The sequence below is a fragment of the Entelurus aequoreus genome, linkage group LG03 (assembly GCF_033978785.1).
Source record: "Entelurus aequoreus isolate RoL-2023_Sb linkage group LG03, RoL_Eaeq_v1.1, whole genome shotgun sequence".
Classification (NCBI taxonomy): domain Eukaryota; kingdom Metazoa; phylum Chordata; class Actinopteri; order Syngnathiformes; family Syngnathidae; genus Entelurus; species Entelurus aequoreus.
In genome coordinates, this window is record NC_084733.1 from 47,751,449 (window position 1) to 47,773,134 (window position 21,686).

Consider the following 21,686-nt stretch of genomic DNA (forward strand, 5'->3'; position numbering starts at 1 on the left):
TTCATGTCATCATCAAGTAACATGTGCAGCTTTGGTAAATTCCAAGGTATTTACAGATCATAGTAAAACTGCACTGCTATACAAAATGTACACTGTATACTCTAAAATATATGTAAGTGTCCTTTCTGTAGTATTGTCCCTTGAGAAGATACTGGTTGCTGAAATGTGAGGGGTGTACTCCCTTGAGTGGTACTCAAGTAGTGTATATTTGTGTACCTGGTTGATGTTTCGCACAGTCGGCGCCTGCTCATCTCTCAGTCTCTTCATAGCTGCCACGGGGGTTTCACTGAAGTATGGCGGCTCTCCATCCACCATCTCCACCACCATGACACCCATGGACCAAACATCCACCTTGTGTGCAACACACACACAAATCATTCATAGCACAGATTGCTAACGTTGGCAATGTTATGTAGCATAACTACCCCGCCTTCTCACCTCGGTGCCATATGGCGATTTGGAAATGACCTCGGGAGCCATCCAATAAGGTGTCCCCACTAGAGACTTCCTCTTGGGGATGTCCTTACTGATCTGAGCGCAGAAGCCAAAGTCGGACAGTTTGACCTGAGGGAGAAATGGCAAACATTTTGTATCAACAACAACAACAGAATAACCAAGCAAAGCGATGACATACTCTTCCATCTAATGTGAGTAGTATTGAGTCACTCTTGATGTCTCTGTGGATGACTCCTTGTGAGTGGAGATAGGCCAAAGCTTGCAAAACAGCTTCACACACTGTGGCAATCTGCTCTTCACTGAGCCTGCACAAGAGACACACATGCATATATTACCATTCACTTATACCAGTATCAACAAATTACAGCTTGGAAAGTTGAAATTTATGAATCATCGTGCATTAAAGAAAATAACAGAGCGCAACGGGTTCATTCAACTCCCTCACAGAGAAATGACATCTTCATGCATCTACTTGGTTAATGGGACTCCACAAGACATGCTGCATTATTCCTCAATGACGTCTCACTTAAATAGATAACAGAGCTGCATCACTTTATGGACTATTCCACCTGAAAAAATGCATAAATGCATGATCACATTTCCTGTGTAATATATATATATATATATATATTTATTCATTTTTTAAAGTTCCTGCACATTGATCTAATGGCAAATATAATAAATACAATTTAAAAGGTTATTTTAAACGACATTGAAAACTGGAAAAATGACATTAGTTGCCCAGCCCTACTTCCTAAAATTAGACTTCAGCATTTTAGACCAGTTGATCTGCCGTCTCTTTATTGCTCTGCCCCCCTCTACTGCGTGGAGAGGTTATTAGGTGACCGCAGATGAGACGCTAGCTGTTCAAAGTCGGGACCCGGGGGATGGACCACTCATCTGTGCATCAGTTGGGGACGTCTCTGCGCTGCTGACTTGTCTCCACTCAAGATGATCCTCTGCTGGCCCCACTATGGACTGGACTCTCACACTATTAACTAGATCCACTCGACTTCCATTGCACCAGTCGTCCAGAGGGGGGTCCCCACATCTGCTGTCCCCTCCAAGGTGTCTCATTGTATCTCATTGAGTTGAGTTTTTTCTTGCCCTGATGTGGGATCTCAGCCGAGGATGGCATTGTAGCTTGTGCAGCCCTTTGAGATACTTGTGATTAAGGGCTGTATAAATAAACTTTGATTGATTGATTGATCATGAAATACAATACATTACTATAAAAAAAATCATTTTTCATATATTTGTGTTACTTCTAATCCCAACTTTATTTTAAATGTATAGTAATAATAATGCTGTTGCATTAACACGTTGTCTTTCGTAACACATTTTTTTAGCTTGGTTTTTCAGCTCGCCGTTAATAAATAGAATGTGAATGAGTCTGTTGGTCGTGATCTTACATGAACAATTATCTGTGTTTTATTATTAATGTTATTATTTGAATGTATGTGTGCACCATGTATATATTAAATCATATGTATTTTGAATAATAAGAATAAGTCACATGGTCCACAGGAAGAGGCCAAAAGTAAGTTCCCTCATTTATTTTTCTGTATAATCGACGATGGCGGCGCCACAAGCTCAGCGGCTCGGTGCTCTCCTTTGAGCTGCTGTAGACAGAGAGGCACCCAACAAAACGTTGTTGTATTTTTGACAAAGTATTGTATCGTATTTCAAGTATGACTGGGGGTTATAATAAATCTCAACACAGTGATGTTGTTTATCTATTTTTGATTTGTTGTTGTTGTTGTTAAATCACTACATCTTACAAATCTTACGGTGCTGTTACAAAAATGAGATGGGCCAATACACATTTTACACATGACCTCTGGGGAAAATATGTGTTAAACATTTAGTTTAACACAATCACACAATGGCAAACATTGTGGGAAATGTTTCCCTGCAGACTGCACCTTTGTCAACAGCCAAGATCATTGCTGAATAGACACTAGTCGGTACCGCACTGCCCTCTTGTGGTTGTATGTATATTTACCCAACTGTAGAATATAACCTATCATGAAGAGATTGGGCCTTTTCCTACCTGGTTTCAGACACAATGTTTGTTAGTGCTCCCCCTTGCAGGTACTCCATGATAACCCACAGTTCTTCTTCCACTAGGGCAGATTTGTACATCTCCACTACATTTCTGTGCTGGTAGTCCCTCATGATCACCACCTGCAGAACAAAACGGATATTAATATACATTAGATCATTCTGACTTAGTATTTAATTTTTAACTCAATTGTGTTTGTAATGTTAGCACAGCTGTAATGGGTGCTAACACAAGATGCAATACGATGAGAACAAACGTATTGTGTACATAGGAGTAATGTGAATTTCATTGTCAATTATTATTGAGCTATTTCATGTAGAAATTCATATAATTGATAAGGAAATATTAATATATGACATATACAGTACAGTATTTATTGTATATGTTAGGGGTGCAGCGATTAATCAATTAAATCCAAGAGGGGGAAAAAGCACTGATTTATATTCTGTGGTTTGAATGACAAAATGTTTGAAAAGTCTGGACAGCATGGAGTACACGGAACTTTAACATGCAGACATTGTTTTCGCTCGGCTTCTGCAATAGAGCGCACATGAGGGCGGTGGTGAGTGAGTGGCATGATCAGTGCGATGGCAAATTCTATCTACTTTTTTTTTTTTTTTTTTTATAAATGCACACGTTTAAAATGCAATTTTAATGTTAATGATGTACATTTGTTCAAACAAGAATGAAGGTTATGGCAAGCAGAAAAGTTGTTGTTTATTTCAACTATTTTTCCTAAAATACGCATTCAAGCTAAGAAGTGTGTTTTATATATATTAGGGCTAAAGCCCTAATATATATGTAAATAATACATGTACTATATCAAAATAATATATAGTAATAATGTATTATGTGTATAATACATATTCATTATTTTTTTTATACATTTAGATATATATATAATACATAATAATAAATTCATAATTTCTTATTCTCCTTGATTTTATATAGTGCTTTTCTACACACTCAACTTTCTAGACACTGCCAATTTGCACCTGCGGCCCCTCCCACCACCATCACACATTCATTCACATTCATTCACATTCATACACCAGTGTGAGCGGCACTGGGAGCAAGGTGAGTGAAGTGTCTTGCCCAAGGGCACAACGGCTGTGACGAGGATGCCGGACGCTGGAATTGGACTTGGAACCCTCACGTTGCTGGCACGGCCGCTCTATCCTCTGAACCATGCTGTGTGAATATGATATAATAATAATAATACATTATGTATGTATATCATTATATGGATACAATATGTACCGTAACATTAAACATAATTATTAGTAGAATGATCTACTTTATATAGTTAGGTTATACCATTTCATCATTTCATCATACATGTTTAGGGCTGCAACTATTGATTATTTCAGTAATCGAGTAATCTATCGATTAGTTTGTTCAAATAATTTAGTAATTGGATAAAACACACGTTATAGCCTTGATGCCTATTTCAGGGCAAATAGCTGAAATAAATAAATAGAGGGGGAAAAAATTGCTTGCCATAACCTTTATTCTATTTTCTAATAAATGCAAATTATCAACATTGAAATTGAAATTTCAACATGTTTGAATTGATAAAAATTAAATATTAAAAAAAACTATCCACTGTTCACATCCACACAGATAGCACCATTGCAGTGGCCGTGCGGAAACTATGTCCGCATATTTTAATCCATGCGGTCCAGATTCTATCCATTTGTATTGGTTACACTCAAATGATTAATCGACGCAGCAAAAAATGTAAATTCATGATTTTTCTAATTAAATGAATCGGTTGCCTGCCTATTTATGGTTGATTATTATCATATTTTCTTTTAAACAGCTTAATTGGCATTCATTGGTGATACTAAAGCATGCATATTTTTAACCTCATAGTGAAATACATTTGCTGAGTTACTTAGCAAATAATGGCATCATTTTGACTGGCATCTCATCTTTGCATATTTTCAGCTATCAAGTGCCAGTAAAGCAGCTGTGCAAGGGCACCGTAAAGGGCTGTAACTTTGGGCTATTACATGGTCCATAACTGAGGCAGCCCGCAAAATATATGAAAGCATTAAATGGCTGATGGGGCTCAATATCGTGTGTTTAATGAAGTGCCAAGCATCTCCAGAGCTGCACTTACTGTTGGAGTAGTTCAACATTTTAAAGGCTGTTTTCGATTGGTTACTTTCCCCAGCCAATCCAGTCAACATGTTAGCTGGTTTAGAGATGTACCTCGTTAAAAAGCAGCTCTCTCCTCTGCTGTCGCCGCAGGTCCATCATCTTCACAGCCACTTGCCGGCCACTGTGCTTCTCTGTGGCGATGCATACCACCCCTGTGGAACCCTCCCCGATCTTCACAAAGTTCTCCAGGTAAGATCGTGGATCGCCCTTATCCACCACCATCTGCAGGGCTGCCTTGAACTGTTCATGGGTCACCTTCGGAGGGTCTGGCGGTGGCCTGGGTGAAGGGTGTGGGGGCCTAAAGGCAGGTGAGCATGTACCTGGGGGACTGGTGGCTAGGGAGCCTGTTGGGGAGGGCCGAGGTTGGGATGGGCTGTCCTGCCGTGGGTAAGGAGGATTAGGGCACCCAGAATGTCGCAGGAAAGGCTCTGGTCCATTGGGCCTCAGTCCTATATTGGGGGACAGTCCTAATGTGTAGCTGGCGGAGGAACGCACAGTCCGCTGTGGTCGGACGCTGCTCTGAAGCGGACTGCTAGTTCCGGCTGGCAAGAAGCCAGAGTGGTATCTCACTGCTGAATCCGTCTGAACGATTAGAAATAAGAAGATCAAACATACAGTGAGTGATATTCAGCAACAGAATATGAACATTAAAACCAAAACCTCTGCATTGACTTTACCTCATATCAACCATGTTGACATACCCTCATTAAGATTTTGCAGAGCAAACAATCCCTCACTATTGACTCAACTTTAATGCTAAACTGCATTTCCATTGAACTGAAATTAGCCCTACAGTAATGCAAATCAATATACTATTTATATAAATGCTCTAAAACCTAAGCTGAGAATGATTCATGGTGAACTTTTCAATAACGCATGTATGCAATGGACCATCTAAAGCCTGCTGTGAAATTACTCATTGAAGTCAAATGTGGAAAAAATGTGTGTATTTTCATCAAAAAATCCAGAACAAAACATGACATCACATCAGAACTTTACCAGCACATTCCTTTGCTTTTTGTGGAGCTTTTTGTGACGCTTCAACAGGAGGGTACCAATTAGAGTTCAGCAGATCTACTGAGCCCTGAACAAATGTTACAAGACTTCAGCATATCTCTCAAGACTCCAACAGATTCTCGCAAGACGAAAGCAAATCTTGCAAAACCTCAGCATACAGTAGGTCCCCCGACCCAATCTTGGTTTATTTTAAACTGTTTTTTTCAAACAATATTTTTTATTGAATGTAATGCGTCTGGTCCAGTCCTTGCTTACGGGGCTTAAACATGTGTCCTCTGAATGAGAATGCGAGAGCACTGGGCATCGAGCTAAAAGCTTTAATGCATTAGGCAGTGAGGTTTGCCAACATAGGCTTGCACACTGGCTGGACTGCGTTACAATAACTTGAATAGAAAATGTTGTTAATGTTTTATCTGCAAAGGGAAAACGTTAGTGCTGCTGCAATGAATCCAACAGAGGTCACTGTCCCACAAATCAATTCACTGGAGATTTTCCAGTAGGAAGAGGCTTTGACAAGATGTGATATTATGTAACTGTAACAAGTTTTGTAAGGACAATACAGTGGGACCTCAGCTTAAGAGTGCTCCAACTCAAGAGTGTTTGAAGATAGGAGCTATCTCTCTGCAATCTTTTATGCTTTAAAGGCCTACTGAAATGATTTTTTTTTATTTAAACGGGGATAGCAGATCCATTCTATGTGTCATGCTTGATCATTTCGCGACATTGCCATATTTTTGCTGAAAGGATTTAGTAAAGAACAACAACGATAAAGATCGCAACTTTTGGTGTCTGATAAAAAAAAGCCTTGCCCCTACCGGAAGTAGCGTGACGTAGTCAGTTGACAGGCTCCTCACATTTTCCTATGGTTTTCAATGCAGCTAGAGCGATTCGGACCAGGAAAGCGGCGATTACCACATTAATTTGAGCGAGGATGAAAGATTTGTGGATGAGGAACGTTAGAGTGAAGGACTAGAATGCAGTGCAAGACATATCTTTTTTCGCTCTGACCGTAACTTAGGTACAAGCTGGCTCATTGGATTCCACACTCTCTCCTTTTTCTATTGTGGATCACGGATTTGTATTTTAAACCACCTCGGATACTATATCCTCTTGAAAATGAGAGTCGAGAACGCGAAATGGACATTCACAGTGACTTTTATCTCCACGACAATACATCGACAAAACACTTTAGCTACGGAGATAACGTGATAGCATCGTGTTTAACTGCATATTGAAACAAAATAAATAAATCCCTGACTGGAAGGATAGACAGAAGATCAACAATACTATTAAACCATGGACATGTAAATACACGGTTAATGCTTTCCAGCCTGGCGAAGGTTAACAATGCTGTTGCTAACGACGCCGAAGCTAACTTAGCAACCAGACCTCACAGAGCTATGCTAAAAACATTAGCTATCCACCTACGCCAGCCAACCCTCATCTGCTCATCAACACCCGTGCTCACCTGCGTTCCAGCGATCGACGGTGCGACGAAGGACTTCACCCGATCACAGATGCGGTCGGCGAGACGGAGGAAGTTAAGGTGAGTTCGGCAGCTAACGCGTCTGCTATCCATCTCTCAGTCCTCCTGGCTGTGTTGCTGTAGCCGCCGCTAATACACAGATCCCACCTACAACTTTCTTCTTTGCAGTCTCCATTGTTCATTAAACAAATTGCAAAAGATTCACCAACACAGATGTCCAGAATACTGTGGAATTGTTCGATGAAAACAGAGCAGTTTGTATGGTGACACATTGGGTACGAATACTTCCGTTGCCGTCGTGACGTCACGCGCATACGCATCATACATAGACGTTTCCAACTGGAAGTTTAGCGGGAAATTTAAAATTGCACTTTATAAGTTAACCCGGCCATATTGGCATGTGTTGCAATGTTAAGATTTCATCATTGATATATAAACTATCAGACTGCGTGGTCGGTAGTAGTGGGTTTCACTAGGCCTTTAAAGTTATATTTTTAAGAGCCATTTCCTTCCACGCACTCTATGAAAGCTATTTCCTATCTCTGTATTTGAACGATTGGAACACCCAAGAACAGAACAGCAATACAGCATTTTTTGATCAAACTTTACACTCACTCTCACGTTTTTTAATGCTACACTCTCGCTGCTTGACCATTGTGTGAATTAGGCCGACAATAAACTGACAACAGTGGTTTACTCTGGGTTTGTTCGCAAAAACACAAAAAAGATACTTATGTTCCATTAATTATGGTGTTCACACTAGAGGTTCTATTGAGTTGAGGTCTATAAATCATGTATAACTCATGGTGCACTATCAGGCTTACTTTCAGGTCGTAGGAGGAGAAAGGCCTCCTCGGGCTGTTCTGAGGGTGCATGTACATCGGTACACTGGGCCGCAGCTCCGTGGGCACTGCGCCCTGATCTTGGTGCTGCTGCATAGTCATCGCTGGGCTATAGAAACAGGCCACAGGTATTTGATTCGGTGGCATCCCCCTGGGCAGCTGTAAATCTCTCTTCCATATCACTCTCTCCTGAGGGCTGCCCACGTCAGCGCCTATATAAGAGCCTCGATTCGGCCCTGTAATGTTCTGGCCTGTTTGAGAAGGTCCCTCCAGCGGGCCACCACTGACTTCATAGGTGGATGTTGTTTTTGGTATAATCCCATTAGGCTGCAATGTGATGCTCTTCTTCATGCCCAAATAAGGGGTGTTGGTCTCACTGTGGATGTTCCTCGCTTTGTCCCGCCACTGATCCTGAGCCGCATCCTCGTCATCGTCATTGTCCTGAATCAGGCCTTCGTACTGGTAGGCATCTCCCTCGCTCACCTCTCCCAGCCTTCCCAAAGACTTGGCCCTTTTCCTGGCTGAGGGACTGCTCTTCCGCAGAGAATTAGAGCTGGTCACAGACAGGCGGCTCATGTCGTTGATCATGGCTGCGATGTAGTCTCCATGTCCGATCATGCTCCCTCGCACAATGGTCTGAAAGAGAAGGGGCATTAGAGTACAGAAAAAGAATTATGAGCTAAGGGTTACATAAGCATTGTTCAACGCCGAGTTAAATTTAGACTCACAAATGTGTAAAGGACATCGTTGTCGAGTATCAAACCAAATCCCCCTGTGGCAATTGTGACATTGCAAATAGTGAGCATATTTAAAACACACGCTAAGAACAGGTTGACGCTATGCAGTGCACAGCAGGCATGTTTAGGCAAAGGACTGGAGCCTGCTTTAACAGGAAACGAGACAACCGCAAGCTGTTTTGCCAGTGCAACACTAACAGGGCGTGCAGGGTGTCTCATTAGTCACTTTAAGGGCAGAGTCATGTTCAGTTCATGCCAGCTAACAGCCTCTCTTGTGGCTCAGACATCACAAGGGAGGGGTAACAAAATAGGATCTCACCTAGCGCCTCCAAGAAAGGTGAGATCCTGATCATGTTTGTAATAAGATTGCAGCAGACTGTAGGGGCTGTCCTCCAGTGACCAAGTCTTCTAGCACATCGGTAGAATAGAATAGATTCATATACAATAGAAATTAGGGGCCTGATCTACTAAAGGTTTGCGTGTATCAAAACACGCGTAATCTTGATAACCCATGCACAGCTGATGTAGTAAACTCCTGCGCACAGGATTGCATCTCTTAAATGAGTAAAATAAGGAGCGCAATCGATTTAGCGTGTCTGTGTTTGTGAATCTGCAGAATATATGCTGATTATCAGAATGCCCATAATACTAAGAGGAGACAATGCAAATGTAATTATTTAGCACGCGCAATGTGGTCTATCCAGGTTTTATTTTGTTCTTTTGTTTGAAAGTTACGTGCAAACTGGCACAGTTATCATACTTGCCAACCCTCCCGATTTTTCCGGGAGACTCACGAATTTCAGTGCCCTCCCGAAAATCTCCCTGGGCAACCATTCTCCCGAATTTTCCCGATTTTCACCCGGACAACAATATTGAGGGCGTGCCGTGATGGCACTGCCTTTAACGTCCTCTATAACCTGTCGTCGCGTCCGCTTTTTCTCCAAACAAACAGCGTGCTGACCCAGACACATGTTGTATGCCGCTTCTACAGACACACGTAAGTGGCTGCAAGACATGCTTGATCAACAGCCATACAGGTCACACTGAGGGTGGCCATATATACAACTTTAACACTGTTACAAATATGCGCCACACTGTGAACCCACACCAAACAAGAATGACAATCACATTTCGGGAGAACATCCGCACCGTAACACAACATAAACACAACAGGACAAATACCCAGAATCCCTTGCAGCCCTAACTCTTCCGGGCTACAATATAAACCTCCCGCTACCACCAAACCCCGACCCCGCAACTCCGCCCACCTCAACCACCAACCCCCCATCTCCCGAATTCGGAGGTCTCAAGGTTGGCAAGTATGACAGTTGTGCAAAAATGGCTGTGAGAAAAGAGCTGGATAGCGGTGTACGTGAATCCTTTGTCCTACGTGTGTGTGTGTCAACATATTTGAAGTGTCCTAAACAAAAATTATTAGCCATATTGTCTATTCAGCAATATCATTGTATAATTTTATAGCTGCTGAATTACTTAATAATAATAATAATGGATTCGATTTTATATTGCGCTTTTCTATTGTTAGATACTCAAAGCGCTCACAGAGAAGTGGGAACCCATCATTCATTCACACCTGGTGGTGGTAAGCTACATTTGTAGCCACAGCTGCCCTGGGGTAGACTGACGGAAGCGAGGCTGCCAGTTTGTGCCTACGGTCCCTCCGACCACCACCTATCATTCATTCACCAGTGTGAGCGGCACCGGGGGCAAGGGTGAAGTGTCCTGCCCAAGGACACAACGGCAGCGATTTGGATGTCAAGAGGCGGGGAGCGAACCTGCAACCCTCAGGTTGCTGGCACGGCCGCTCTACCCACTACGCCATACCGTCCCAAAACTTACTACTTAAGGGGCTGATGAGAATAAAAATTCAACGGATGCATTTTGGTATCTGCTGGAGAGTTTTTTTAATGGCGTTTGTTTTTTCATACAGGAAATATGATATATCTCCACCCAGCCATCCATTTTCTATACCGCTTCTCCTCATTAGGGTCGCGGGTAAGCAATAGCCTATCCCAGCTGACTTCACTACACCCTAGACTGGTCGCCAGCCAATCGCAGGACGCATTTAGACAAACAACAATTCACTCTCACCTTTGTACCTATGGATAATTTAAACTAACCCAACATGCATATATTTGAAATGTGGGAGGAAGCCAGAGTACCCAGAGAAAACCCACGCAAGCATGGGGAGATCTTCCAGACCAGGCCTGCATGCTAACCACTAGGCCACCGTGCAGCCCCATAATATATCGCCAATATGAAAAATTGTCTTGCAATAGGAATGTTCTTGCATTTGGATCAGTACAGACGCATGAATGCGCTGCAGTGTTTTGATGATTCACCGCCTCCCTGCAGAGCGCGCTGTCACAGCATTTTTTTTTAAGTTTCTGTTGTCAAGATTGCAAGTCTATATTGGACAAAATGTGTTAAAGATTATAGATGTGTGCTGCTTGTTCTGCATTTCACACAGGTTGGAGAGCACGATAACATGAATGTGGAGGAAAATTATTGTTTCCATGGCCAAATAGTGCAGGCAGCACACGTAACATTCTCATTTAAATAGGGCTGTCTGCGCCACTTTTGCACTTGTTATCAATTGTACACGCAGTCTTAGTAGATCACACGCAAAACGTCAACTAATACTACATGCTATTTAATAGTTTGCACACACTGTTTAGTGCCTGGTATTTGGATCTTAGTCGATCAGGCCTTAGTGTCTACGCATGTATTTATTTATCGTATGGCTAACCATAGTGTTTGGGAGAAATATTCTTAACAATGGAGATGGGAGCCTTTTACATTTGAACCAATGTACCATTTGGGAGTCAATACCAATACTCAACGGTACCAATTGTTGGTACTTCGGTGTGTGTTCATATATAAATCAATGTTTATAATAGTATAATATCTAAAATAAAAATAATTTGTTTGATAACAAAATCTTATATTTTTATTTAACATTGAACAGTGAGCTGGAAATGATAACTGTGACGTCCAGTTGTTATATCTTGATTTCTTACACTTCTGAGTCTCATTTGCAAATATCATATAGTAGACTTTGCATGCAGTTGCAATTCCAAGACGCTAGATGGCAGTTTTGTATAGGCTATGGTGTGTTGCCTGGTCAGTGAGTAGTCTTTGCCATGAAGCTCAACCTAGTATTGTGTTGTGCCCTAAAAAGTGTTTAAACTGTAAGTATTGTACATACTACACACCAGCTGTTTGATTAATCAATTTGTTATTCGAACTCATTAATTATATTATAATTTTCAATTGCAATAACATGTTCCATAATATGAACAAATATGTTTGTTTGTCTGTTTGTGTTGGCAATGCGATGAGGTGGCGACTTGTCCAGGGTGTACCCCGCTTTCCGCCCGAATGCAGCTGAGATAGGCTCCAGCCACCCCGCAACCCTGAGAGGGACAAGCGGTAGAAAATGGTTGGATGGATGCATGGACACTGCAAAAAAAGAGCTGACAAATATAAGATAAAAAGACTACATTATCAGGAAAAGAATACTAAAAATGAGTTAAATCTGTTGTCCATGTAGCCAGTTAATTTTACTTGCTAAGACATTCTGATTTAAGATTTGTATATCTAGAAACTAGCAGGACTTTTAAGCTATAAATAAATATTTTATACAGAAAAGAAGCATATTCAACTTGCAATTTTTAAACAAGATTTTCTATGAGGAGAAAAGCAAAATAACTTATTTGAATAGTTATTTTCTCAATTTTTAAATTTTTAAACTATAATAAACAAAGCATAATTATTTATGCTAAAATTCAGATTATGACATAAAGTCAATAACTAAAAATAAATTAATAGTTCTTAAAACTACGAACATTCCTAGTAATAAGATTTTAGATATTGGAATGTGGCAAAAAATTTGCAGTGTAAGACGTTGACCATTCTCATTCCCATTCTCATTTTTATTTATCTCCTTCATTGATGTGCATCTTTGATAGACAATTATAACACAATTATTCAATTACACCGTTACACACCAATGCCTGAGAAGGAGCAGGATGAAGAAAAATCTTATATTTTCCTGCCCCCTTCACATAATACATAGTCTTACTTAATGATATGTGAACCAATAATTACATCCAAATATAACGGAGAAAAAAGAAAAAAAACACAAGTGCAAAACTTCATGAAGTACAAACCGAACAAAAAAACAAAAGAAGTAATATACACCTCACGGGATGATACAAAACAAATACAAAACCAGGCAAAAAACAAGTAAATTAATAAATATAAAGCAAAATGTAAACACTTATGGCTGTCCATATGATTTTATTGTTCTGTCTTTATATATTTTTTTCAATTGGAATATATTTTTACAATCTTTTATCTCATTATAAAGAGAATTCCATAGTTTAACCCCCACCACTGATATACACATTTGTTTTAAAGTTGTCCTTGAATACTGATGTTGGAAATGACCTTTTCTTCTATGCTCTTCATTCTCAGAAGTGATGACAAACATTTTTTGTAAATTTGCTGGTAATGTTTTGCTTTTAGCCTTAAACATGACACATAATGTCTGTAACTTTACTAGCTTCTGTAATTTCAATAAACCCAAATTAATGAATAATATGTTAGTGTGTTCTAAGTAATCTACTTTATGAATCATCCTTATAGCTCTTTTCTGTAGTTGATACAATGCCTTTATGTTACTCTTATATGTGTTCCCCCACACTTCCACACAGTAGCTGATATATGGCAATATAAGTGCACAATACAATATGCGCATTGCCCTATAATCTAACACATATTTTACCTTATTTAATATAAAAATACTCTTAGACATCTTTTTCCGTACATGTGCAATATGAGATTTCCATGTCAGACCGTCATCCAGTATCACTCCTAAAAATCTAAGTTCAGAAACCCTTTCAATATCAATTCCATTTATTGACAATTTGATCGTTTCCTCCCTTTTCCTCTTACAAAAAATCATGAACTTTGTTTTTTCTACATTTAATGATAATTTATTGGCATCAAACCATCTCTTAAGTTTAATCATTTCCTGTTCAATAATTTTTGATAATGCTTTTAAGTCGTGTCCCGAACTATAAAAGTTGGTGTCGTCCGCAAATAATACAAATTTCAATAACTTTGATACCTCACATATATCATTAATATATAAAATAAACAATTTTGGTCCCAAAACCGAACCTTGTGGAATTCCACATTCAATCCTCATTTGTTCAGATGTATTACCCACAAAATCCACAAACTCTTGTCTATTATCTAAATAACTTCTTAGCCAGTCTAAAACTACTCCTCTCACACCAAATGAATACAACTTGGACAATAATATAGAATGATCTATAGTATCAAATGCTTTTTTAAGATCGATAAATACCCCTATAGTGTATTTCTTATTATCAGTTGCTGTTGCTATATCCTCCATTATATTCATTACAGCTGAAGCAGTGGATCTATTGGTCCGGAATCCATACTGGCTCTCACTCAACATGTTCTTTTCAATAAAACTATCTAATTTTTTTACAAATATTTTTTCAATTATTTTAGAAAATTGTGACAGTAGTGACACTGGTCTGTAATTAGTGAATCTATGTTTATCTCCCGTTTTAAAGAGTGGAATTACCTTTGCTACCTTCATTTTATTTGGAAAGGTCCCTGTTTGAAAAGAAAGATTAAAAATATAACAAAGAGGTTTGATGATACAGTCAATAGTCTTTTTTACAATTATCATGTCTATACCATCATTGTCTGTTGATGTCTTATTTTTCAGTTTTGTTACCACCGATACAATTTCATTTTCACTAACATCTCCTAGAAGCATGGACTGTAGCACTTTGCTTCCCCCTCTCCATCCACTCTGTATATCTTTATGTTCTCCAATACTCTCTGCCAATTTGGGTCCAACATTCACAAAAAAAGAATTGAATCCGTTTGCCACTTCATTCATATTTGTTATCATCTTATTATCCTCATTGATAAAATGGCTTGGAGGGTTTGTAGGCCCAGATGTTTTTCCTATTACCTTGTTCAGAATATTCCAAGTTCCTTTGATATTGTTTTTATTTTTTTCTAGTAAATTATTATAATATTCTCTTTTTGCTTGTCTCATTATTGTTATCAATTTGTTTTTGTAAACCTTATATTTCGTTTCAGCATCCTTTGTTCTTATTTTTATGAAATCTCTATAAAGTTTGTTTTTCTTTTTACAAGCATTCTGTAGTCCCTTTATAATCCATGTCCTGGAAGTGAATGTTTTCATGTAAGGGGTTCCTCTTGTATGTTACTATTTGCCTGGCAAGGTTCATTGCCCATTTCCAATCTCTAAACTCACCAACTTAATTTTTCTCATCATAAAAAGTACTAATGGAACAAAATATTTACTGGTTGTTTTTTGCAACTACTGTATTTTTTTGGACCATAGGGTGCACCAGATTATAAGGCACACTGCCAGGTCTGTTCTGGTCTATTTTTATACAAAAGGCGGATTATAAGGTACATTAAAGGGGTTATATTATGATTTTTTTTTCTACATTTAAAAGACATTCTTGTGGTCTACATAACATGTTATGGTGGTTCTTCAGTGAAAATGTTGAATAGATTTATGTTTTACAGACCATCTTCAAGCCACTTTCTGATCATCTTTTCAGGATGTGCCGGTTTGTGGGCGGTCTTATTTAAGTGTCTCCACTACGAGTGCGTCTTTTCCCAATCATCTTTGTTGTACTGGTAGTTTTTAGCGCTTCCATAGAGAGTGTACTGACACTACTTTATATTAGAAGCAGAGGATGAAGGCCCCACAACAAGAGGATAGAGAAAAATAAGTAGCATTTTGACCACGGCGCGGGCTACAATGGCGGATGCGCACAAATTGTCTGGACTTACGCAGATCCCAAATACACATCAGCAGGCACCAAAAGGTAAGAATAGTTGGTTTTGCATAATATTGCGAGACAAAATGTCAGATATGTCTTCTAATAGGTGCCGTTTTGGGGTCCTTATACACACATCAAAATAATACTGGTATGTTGAAGCACAGTACGTCTGACTACGGTAGCCGTAATGCTCCAACAATCCCTCAAGCGGTGTGGCTTTGTAGCTTACCATAGTCGTTATAAAACATTTTGACAGATTTTTTAGCTCCGCTCGTAATGTTAAATATTCTTAATAAAACATCAAAGTTTTGGTGTTGCTTGCTTACAGGTACTTGCTTGCTTCATTTATTGAACAGACGCCAACCTGCAGTCCACACGTGTCTGTCTCTTATGTGTGTCTGCCACCTACTGGTCACTCCTATCATTACACCTTGTACCAAATAAAATTGTTTCGGGGTCGGTAAGCATGAATACATACATTAGGTGCACCGGTTTATAAGGCGCACTGTTGACTTTTGAGAAAATTAACGTTTTTTTAAGTGTGCCTTATAATACGGTAAACGCTTCTGAAAGTAAGGGAAATCTTCCATGCTACTCTTTTTTTTCTTTGCTTTACAGGCATTTCTTATGGCGTTTGCTCGACACCTGTGAGACATCTACTATTATTAATTGCCTATATGGAGTGATAAACCTCGTTGCCACTTATAGGTTCAACATGTTGCTGTCAATGTAAACATCTGGGCCCTAAGCCCAACACCCTTTATAGACAAGAGAGCAAAAACATCAGCAGACTTCCACATTATCATCATTTTCTGAGACAGCAGGAAGCCTCAGCAGCACCGAGGCATACAACAAGAAGCACATGATGTGCACTTGAAGACTAAAATGTTTGCTTATCACAAAGGCGGGGTTGGAATATTATGATTAGTTCAAGGTCAGGTCAAAAGTGCAGTGTGTGGTCTACCTTTTTGGGCCTGAGCTCCACTTCCGTAATCCTGGAAGGGTCCACCACGGGCCGAGGCCTGCGCAGGTTCTCTATTAGGCTCTGCCATTGTGAGGGCAGGCCTATAAAGCAACCTCGCTTGGTGTCGAAGGAGGTATGGACACGGTGCTCAAAGTTCTTAGGCGCTGATATCTCAGGCCTCTTCTTTTTCTTCTTGCGAAACATCCTCACGTCCTCAAGAGAGACAGCCTCCCTGCGTCAGAAGATCCCTGTAAAGACATGTTTTCATTTGTCAACTGTGAAATGAGCAGAACTGCTGCTGTCTAGGATCTTAAATGGTGATAGGGCCAGTTACACAATGACTACTGGCACTGACAAAATGTGACATCTCATGCTTAATTCTAACCGGGTTTGTTCAAATTTGACAGAGCTTCACATTTAGAGTTGAATTTGTTTGATTGAATGAGGTTTTGCAAGCTAAATTGAAGCAAAACTGGATACAGTACGGTAAATACTTATTTTTCAAAGCATTCATTTTTACTGTATATGCAGTATATACTGTATCTCACAGAAGTGAGTAGACGCTGAAATTGTAATATTTTAGCATTCTGTACAAAATCTATATTGTGATATATATATTGCAGCCTCCTGCAATAAGGATATATATCCCAATATATTTTCTGGTATATATACACTGTATATATATATTGATAATAGAACCATTTAAAACAGGTTTAAAAAAGCTTCTAATTTGACTAGTAACATGAGGTAACATTCTGTATTTTCGGTTGTGTTTATTTCATCAAAACTATTATTAAATATACTTGCTAATTTACTGTTATTAGCGAGTTACATTCTGCTGTAACGTGGTTCCAGCTACACTTCTGTTAGAATGTAATAAACACTTATTCCTCAGTTGTTTGGATACTTTACATTAGTTTTGGGCGATACTATAAATTTGGGTGTCGATCCAATACCAAGTCATTACAGGGGCAGTATTGGTCATACGAATGCTGATACCGCTACTTCAAATTTTCAAGATCATCGATTGATTACATTTTTGAACACAATTATAACTAGACAAAAACACAGGATGGCGGTGTAACAATATCACTTAAATAATTAAATTATTTCCCACTATTGCCTCCGATTTAAATACTTTGAGTTTTGCCCTTAAAGTCCTCCTGTGTCTAGGGACTTATTTCCTGAGTTTGTAAAAAACAACAACAATGACAAAAGTTTTTTTGATGAAAAAAAAACATTGATCATTCTAGCCAACGTAGTATCGACCTTATACTGGTACTATACTGGATATTGTTACTGTTCGTTATTTGTTTTACATTCCACAGCTCTCAGCTTGCGGCGAGCAGTTAGCATATCCTCTTACGGTGTGTAGTGTAGCATGTTTAAGAATTCCACATCCTCCAGTAACAGTGGTACATGTAAGAAACGTAGTATATTTGTCACAATGAAGGTGCGGATCGCTGACTTAGAAATAGCTTTGCACTGTGGAGAGACATTAGCCACTAGCAAAAATGCTACATTGCGTTAAGGACGTGTTTGTTAGCGTGTCACTGTCAAATTTGCGGGACACAACTAGAATGTGTCATCAAATTGCATTATCACTATATAACAATAGTACTAAAAGCTCTGTCATTGGCCATACTTATATCATTTATATCATCCATCCCATCCATTCATTTTCTACCGCTTGTCCCTTTTTGGGGTCGCGGGGGATGCTGGAGCCTATCTCAGCTGCATCCGGGCGGAAGATGGGGTACACCCTGGACAAGTCGCCACCTCATCACAGGGCCAACACAGATAGACAGACAACATTCACACTCACATTCACACACTAGGGCCAATTTAGTGTTGCCAATCAACCTATCCCCAGGTGCATGTCTTTGGAGGTGGGAGGAAGACGGAGTACCCGGAGGGAACCCACGCAGTCACAGGGAGAACATGCAAACTCCACACAGAAAGATCCTGAGCCAGGGATTGAACTCAGGACTACTCAGGACCTTCGTATTGTGAGGCACATGCACTAACCCCTGTGTCACCGTGCTGCCCATTTATATCATATATTGTCTATATTGTACAATCATATCTGGCAACCCGATTGAGTGCCAAGCATCAGTATCTGGGCCTGCATGAGTGCTGCCGACACCGGGGAGCTGCGGTTCATTGAGAAAAAAATGTACTTTGACATTCTGAAGCAAAACTAATCTCTTCTGTTTAGAAAATGGCATGGCAAAACCAATTTCCATTCAACTTTTACATCAAAATTTGGTGAGAATCAGAAAATACTGCAGGAGCCAATACGAAAATCTGTCCAATGCAAACATTACATGTTTGCATTTTATTAACAGTTTAGGCCTGCCCTCTGTTGAGTTGTAACTGAAATCAAAATAGATACATAAATATAGTTATTTATGTACCAATCCTGCCTACTTTGCCCATGTTGGGCCTCACTTTGATATGAGAAAAGGTCTCCAAGGAGAATGGATGCATTTGTTAGCAGATGTATAATGAAGGATGCGTGGTCAATTAAGGCTTTTTCATTCTCCGTGCTCTTTTCCTGATGAGCGTGTCACTGGGCTGGCATGCGCCCACAGGCTTTCTGAGCATTAGCAGGACAAAACACACACTCATGCACAAAAACATCCAGTGAGGATTTCCTTCATAACCCTGGTGTAACACTTTAATATCCCATGCTGATTATTAATGCCATGTGGGACCATGATCGTATCGAGGGGTTGCATTTAATCCTAACCTTGAGTTTACTGTATCATCACTTTTATTAATTCTAACAATTCAATACAGTAGAGAATGGATTCATATGGTCGCATTCCTGGGTAGATCTCGCGTGAGAGGAAGAGGGGGGTCAATCATTTTGCATTGCAGTCTGCTAAAAAACGATGGTAAGCGCCACACTCTACATAGCAACTGACGCTGTGGTCAAGGTTGGAATTGTGGAATTGCCACAAAACCCATTTAAAAATATTCAAAACACTACTGCAATCTGGCGGCTAAAGTGGATAGTGAAGCCCCCCCCCCCCCCCCAATTCTTCACGTTTCATGTCAGGCAAACTGTGAAGAATAGGGCCCTATGAATTCCCTTACTAATGTAAATAACAGTTTGGGAGATAAGCACTTAAAGTATTCACAGTTCTTTATTTTTCCACATTTTGTTGTCTTATTCCAAAAAGAAATACATAATTTGTCCTAAAAGTCTACACTCAACATAAAGTACTGACATCATCCATCCATGCGTTTTCTACCGCTTGTCCCTTACGGGATCGCAAGGGGTGACAACAGGAAAGATGTATTTTATAAGTTTTTGCAAATTTATAAAAAATACATAACTAAGAAATCCCAAGTATTCACAGCAAGGATGTACCATTCAGGGTTTATTGCTGGTTTAGCCGATACTGATATCGATACCAATACCGAAACCAATCGCAAGTATTGAATGTAAATATTTCGATTTATTTATGGTGAGTGTTAGTTTAAAAATAGCAACACCATTTTTAGATTAGCTGATTATTCTCTTTCTCTGTGTGCAACATTTTTAGCCTTGTCCTCTAGCGATACTGATACTTCAGTTACAAATCTTTTTATTCCAAGTTTATTTGCCGTAATAGAGGTGATTAATATTAGTAAGTACAGTACAGTGTATGCACACACATAATTAGATGCTAGCCACTTGCCAGCCGGGGAACTCTAAATAAATACAGTGTCAGAGGGGATCTGCGTTTTTGATCAGGGTAACACTTTAGTACGGGGAACACACATTCACCATTAATTAGTTGCTTATTAACATGCAAATTAGTAACATATTGGCTCTTAATTAGTCATTATTAAGTACTTATTAATGCCTTATTCTGAATGGCCTTATTATACAACCTGTAGGCCATTAAATAAATAAATAAATGATAAATGGGTTCTACTTGTATAGCGCTTTTCTACCTTCAAGGTAGTCAAAGCGCTTTGACAGTATTTCCACATTCACCCATTCACACACACATTCACACACTGATGGCGGGAGCTGCCATGCAAGGTGCTAACCAGCACCCATCAGGAGCAAGGGTGAAGTGTCTTGCCCAAGGACACAACTGACGTGACTAGGATGGTAGAAGGTGGGGATTGAACCCCAGTAACCAGCAACCCTCCGATTGCTGGCACGGCCACTCTACCAACTTCGCCACGCCGTCCCCCTAACTAAGCCGTCCCCTAACTAAGAGTTAACTAACCCTAACCCTAACCCTTATTGCTTATTAGTAACCCTAAACCTAACCTTAACCCTTATATGTTCCCATACTGTCCAAATAACAAATAATTAAGTATTTGTAACTTTAATAAGCAACTAATTAATGGTGAATATGTTCCCCATACTAAAGTGCTACCGTTATCGGCAAAAAAGCATTATTAGGCAATGGGCTATCACATACTTTTTCACGGAAATCAGCCAATCAATCGGCCAATCAATCGGCACATCCCTAATTCAAAGCATTTTTAAAATAGGTGTTTCAATAGGTGTTTCATAGCGACGGAGACCAGGTGCCCAGATTCAAGATAAGATCTCCCATCATGCACAGAGAGAGGCGTGGGCGTTGAGGAAATGAGTTTTGTCGTCATCCATGGCTGAGCGAGCCATCACGCCAACCGCCTCTCCTCCGCCCTCAGACCAGCATGGCTTTAATCGGCATTAACGGCGCAAGTTATGACGCTGTTCTGCCTGCCCATCATCACAGGGTAAAACGGACGCACTGGTCAAATCAGCTCAGCGCTCCTTGTGGAAAAAAGGGCGGATTATAGCAGAACGAGGAGGGGGCGGATGTGAAGGGGAATCACACTGCTCTGAGAGACGTGTCACCCTCCAAGGATAATTCAATCACGAGGCTAATATGCTAAGTGATGCATAAACGCATGGCGGTGTGCTCCCCCTATGTATACAAGGTGGTGCTGGAAGGACTTCACTTCTGCCTGACAGGAACATTATGGTGTGAGGGCTCTCAGGAGGTTGTGCTGTCAGGAGCTGTAAGCCGAGTCAGACCTCCATGTCTAAAAGAGACCTGTGGAAA

General features: G+C 39.9%; 1 protein-coding gene across 2 annotated transcripts in view; it reads right to left on the reverse strand.

The window, feature by feature from the left end:
* LOC133646526 (serine/threonine-protein kinase PAK 6) overlaps positions 1-21,686 on the reverse strand; it is a 55,381-nt gene that overhangs the window by 8,720 nt on the left and 24,975 nt on the right. For both annotated transcript variants that reach the window (XM_062041978.1, XM_062041979.1), the window contains exons 2-8: positions 16,624-16,871; positions 8,015-8,668; positions 4,739-5,269; positions 2,510-2,643; positions 635-761; positions 439-564; positions 217-351 (exon numbers count right to left, since the gene is read on the reverse strand). In XM_062041978.1, the coding sequence (XP_061897962.1) occupies positions 217-351; positions 439-564; positions 635-761; positions 2,510-2,643; positions 4,739-5,269; positions 8,015-8,668; positions 16,624-16,827 (1,911 nt within the window). In that variant the 5' untranslated portion in view covers positions 16,828-16,871. The remainder of the gene's footprint in view (positions 1-216; positions 352-438; positions 565-634; positions 762-2,509; positions 2,644-4,738; positions 5,270-8,014; positions 8,669-16,623; positions 16,872-21,686) is intronic.